This window comes from Hypomesus nipponensis, chromosome 26 (genome assembly GCF_054491055.1).
Source record: "Hypomesus nipponensis isolate SF chromosome 26, ASM5449105v1, whole genome shotgun sequence".
NCBI lineage: Eukaryota > Metazoa > Chordata > Actinopteri > Osmeriformes > Osmeridae > Hypomesus > Hypomesus nipponensis.
The window spans coordinates 4,920,057-4,925,000 of NC_140386.1; the positions used below are offsets into that span (position 1 = coordinate 4,920,057).

The window sequence follows — 4,944 nt, forward strand, 5'->3', positions numbered from 1 at the left end:
ACACAAATAGTGAACTATTAAAATCCCAATTCTTGTGGCACATAACCTTGCTGTTCAATGGAAGCACTGGTGTGAATGTATACTGCATCCGATATGTGATGTCACAAGTCAGTAATTGGGTGAAATCTAACACCAGCTGGTAGGCTACTTGGGATGAATACGGTTCCACTCGCATCAGTGCAAGTCAAGGCACATGCAGAAACTGCCTGGAGGTGCAGCACAGAGCTAAGTCTCTCTGTCTCTTAAAGACCATCTAAAAGAAAGCATCAAACTCGGGACCTTCTTATGCGCTCTGTAAATATCAACGTAAACATTTTAATTGGCTGGCGCAATATCCTCCATATATTTATTTCAACAGCACTGGCGCGCGTCTCTTTGGTTGGTCGACAGAAAATAATCCCCGTGCTCCGCAAACCGCAGAGTTTGGAGAGAAGTTAGAGAGTGGGAGACCTCTACTCTGGACTCCATACAATGAGGAAATTCTGAGGTGGCAATCCTCGTTCTGTTACGCTCCCTTTGGCTGTAACCAAGGGCTAGCTCATGAACCGGTGTCCTCTTGCGTGGAATTCTGTTTTCACTTAGAACTCTGCTGCCTGGACAAATGCATACAAATGCATTTAGGAGCCCAACGGACAAGGAGTGGACGCGTTTCTCCTACAGCAATAACGTGAGTAAATGCACCTTGAAAACAAGGTATTCTATTTACAAACTGAATGTAACTACTTTTTACTTTTTACGTTTGTCATTCAATCATGGTGTAATTCTCTAAGAATAGGTGTGTGAGTAGTACTTTTGGTTATTAAAAACTTCCCATTAATCAATTAATGACTTGGAGTAATTAGACACAGCCTATCATACTTGAAAAAGTGATTGAAATGGTCTTGTTTATAGATTTTTTTGTTTCTGATCCCTGTCGGTACTAAAATAAGAACGCACGTGGTGCACCTAGAAGTTGGTCGGTATTTGGCATTGACATCTCCAATCGTCATTCAGCGCACACTTTATTGATTACGCAGTTATTGAAGTCAGCAAGGGCTGACGGCGCGGTAGGAATTCACGACAAAACAGGGTCTCCCGTGTTCTGTCTTGCTGATCTCTTCCGACACTTCTCTTCAATTTCAGTGTTGCCATAACAAGATTGTTGTAACGTGGTTTAAATTGACCAGTTCTCAACTAGGTTAAAAGCGAACGTTCAGTAGACTCGATGTCCCTTGGCAGTCATCACTGAATGGCTGCCTGTCTGGAAATAACTCTACCGGCTAAGAAAGTTGGGTTATTTAAAGCACGAGCTGCAACACGTAAATCCATTTTCGCAATGTATTATTCTGTACAATTCATACATCTCGACTTTGATTCGGTTAGCAATCAGTCTACGTGCAGCTTGTCTCAGTATTGTGGAGTTATTCCCAATACATTCCACATGTTCCTGTGCATCGGGCATTTACACCAAGGCATGCGGTTTTTGCCGTGCTGTTACATTTGGCTGGGACTGACGAGTTGCAAAGAAATCTAATGGCACTTGGTTGTGGCAGAACTAGACCGAAAGGGAAATCGTGGCTTTAGGAAACAACGACAATCCCGTGCATTGTGATGTCCGTCCAAACATCTCGCTTGTTACAGTGACATCCCTCCCGTTCCACAGAACTGGTCGTCTACAGAATGCTTCTACAGCAGCAAACGTGAAAATGACGCCAATTGATGCGAATGTTCTGAGAGGTGAGAGGTCAGTGTGTCGCTGGTTCAGTTACATGCCCTGAAAGTGCTTCCTGAGGGTTTAAAGCAACAATCATCCACTGTTGTGTGGTGGTCTGAAGGACAGTGAAGTGCAGGCTGGAAACGGTCCTCGCTTAAATAAACTTGACAGAGGGCCTGAACACAGTTCATTGCTGCTGCTTTTCTTGCCGACATAATACACAATAATGGCTGTGTTTTGATTGAGGCAAGAATGCTACGCACCCTCACTTGTCTCATGTCCTCTGCAATTGAATTTCATTACACACCTGGCCTGTCATGCAATATGTACAAGTATCCAAGTGTGAATGGACTTGAAAGGAGTCAAAATGCAATTTTCTACAATGCTTGTGGGTCAAGCCTTTTGGGAGCCACACACACACACATACAAACACACACACACACACAAGTTAGGTTTTTTTCAGAGCACAAAGAAAACGACATGCACTTCCCCCCATGTTGACACCTTAAACCTCAGTCTCTAGGAGTCTATTGATGGCCAATTAGCATAGGCACTATAACATAATAATGATTTCTTGGTTCAGTATGATTACTGTCTTCATGTACTATCGAATGACTCGTAGATGAGTCATTGCACAGTCATCACCGTTGATGTCGCAAAATGAAGTCGGTGCAAGGTGACGTATCACGCGCAACTCCATGCAATTTGTGTCTCTGTGGAGTAAGCAGGGTTGGGTCTCATCTGGAGATTCTGCTCGGGATTTTAGACGGCGTGTGTGAGTGGCTGTGGTTCACCCTCCAAACATCTGCAGCTTCCCCTGTGACAGGAAAAAGGGCAAACCAATAAAGACCCGTGGAAGTTTACTCACAGGCCTTTGTCTGCTTGCCGTCTTGTGGACTAAGTCAATCTTTGCTTGGGACTACAGTGACCTCTTGACTCTGTGACCAATCTGGGTCGTTGTGGAGCAGAGGCCGGAGGGACTGACAAGCTTTAGTGCACCCCCCCCCCCCCCCCGCACCCCTGCCCCCCTCCCTCCCCCCACCAGTTCATGCTGTCTGTGATAGAGCCATGCAGATTTGGACTGGCCTATGGCAGTATCTACACTTGGAAGGCTTGTTAGCTAATGGCCATTTGGAGAAGTGGAACAGAGGCTGTATTAGTTCAGGGCTCCGTGATGAAATCATGGTCTCGATACAGGTGTGATGGCTGAACAGTTGCCAATAGGAACAGATATTGGACTGAGATCAACAGCAGATTCATGTTCAAGAATGTTATGGTTTAGATTCAGGGGAAGCATGCAGGAACAGGACATAATTAACATGGTGCTCATGAATTTTCATTCACAGAATTGTATTAAGCATATAGCACTGATAAAAATGATCTATAAATGCAGTCAGGTGTTAAACTTCACCTTGAGCCTTCTACTGTAACTTTTGTTTTGTCTTGGTTCACTGGCCTCATCGTGGCTGTCTGTCTTGAACGTTTTGGCAGGGGGACAACCAGCATACTCTGGAACTTAACAACGCTTAGTTGCTGAGTCACCATGTTAAGTTGACTCCATGTTTGATGGTCTGTTTTATACTGATAGTAACAGGACAGCACTGCACAGTTAGAAAAAGGCCCAAAAATAAATAAATGAAGGTGGATAAACAATACTTGAAGCAATGTGTTTTGGCACTTTTGACCATAGACCATTGGCTGCTTATACCTTTTGTGCTTTTTTGTGGTTTTGTGCTTAAGGAGAGAATGTCCTGCTTCTGCTTGACCAGAATCTGTGGCTCTGGAGATGGTCCACTACAAAATCACTTTTCCATCGCATTCATCCCTTCCTGAGTCTTTTTGTACTTTGAGGCTTCATCTTGTTCTGAGAAGCCAGCCCTAAGTGTTGTTCAACATCTTTGCAGGATTAGCATCTTGGCGTGGTTACCTTCCACCAATTGATTGGCTGATTGAGTAATAGGACTTCCAATTAGTCATGTAAACGGTGCACTGCCAGTGCTACTAAGAAATCACTACTAAGAAATCACACACTGGCAGTTATCAATGAAACCAAGTTGGGAAAATTGCCTCCCCTTTTCTTGTGAGGATTGTAAACACGACTTAAGTGGATTTGGCATTGTTTGCATGTGAAATGAACCGCATTGGCTTGGTCTGAACCGCATTGGCTTGGTCTGAACAGCTTAGACTTTGTCCTTCTTCAATAAAGTATTGTTATGGTTCCAAGCTAATTTGAGTAGAACATAACATTTCTCCATTCTGGACAGACTCATCACAGCGGAGACCTTGAAGACCTGATTATTTATCGTCTTGACATGGCACTCACTCACTTACATACTGGTATTTCCTTCCTTCAACAAAGCAATGTTTGGGGGGTTTTGTAGTGCTTTCAGCAACCGTTCCCATAAACCACTGGGGTAGTGGGCTCGTCTGTTGAGAAGACAGGGATTTTACCTCAGGCTTCACTCGTTTTGGGAATCCTATATCACCCTAACCCTACTGGAGCATCAAATGGGCCAAACTTGCTTCTTGCCGTCATCAAATGCAGAGGGAGCTGAGTTGGCAAAACAACATTATTCATCAGTGTGACAGAGAAAGGGGGAGGGAGGGAGGGGGGTGGTGGATGGAGATCTCCCACATTGTCTTTTGCCATTGTTTTCAGCTCTCGCAAACCTGTGACAGATAGAGACCCGGCTGTCAGAATTAGCATTAGATGGCCCTCGGGCTCTTCATATGTTATATTTAGACTTTTCCACTTGTAAAAACCAGCCAAGATTCAAGCCGAACTAGCTACTCCACGGCCCTATAAATGACAGTTTTATCCCCCCCTCCAACAGACGAATGATTGTATTCATATACTGAATGCCCCTGCCCGCCCCCCCACCCACCCCCCACCCCCTCTCCTTTTCCCTTTCCTGGTGTGGGGGTGTGTGTCTGTATTCCCGGCCGTGGAATGTCACACCGGTATCTCGATGGTGAACAGGTGACAGGGCACATGGGTTGTTCCCTCCAAGCCAAGACGGCCACATCGCTCTGGGAAAACAAACATGGCTGCCATCTAGAGACCCCCTCCACCCCCCCCTCTCTCTCTCCTTCACTCTGTATGAGCCACACAAAGACACTCCTCAAGTCTTTCAGTTGTGTTATCTAACTCGTCTGGCCTACAGTCCAGCTGTCAATCATATAGGCTCAGTAGTGGGTGTAAGATTAAGTGACTGTGGTGTAAGCACTTGACATGAGTTTGCTTTTGCTTT

General features: G+C 45.0%; 1 protein-coding gene across 1 annotated transcript in view; it reads left to right on the forward strand.

The window, feature by feature from the left end:
- Nucleotides 1-201: 201 nt before the first annotated feature.
- Nucleotides 202-4,944, forward strand: part of col24a1 (collagen type XXIV alpha 1) — a 71,825-nt gene continuing 67,082 nt past the window's right edge. Inside the window, exon 1 of the mRNA XM_084692289.1 lies at nucleotides 202-667. Coding sequence (XP_084548415.1) covers nucleotides 612-667 — 56 coding nt within the window. The 5' untranslated portion in view covers nucleotides 202-611. The remainder of the gene's footprint in view (nucleotides 668-4,944) is intronic.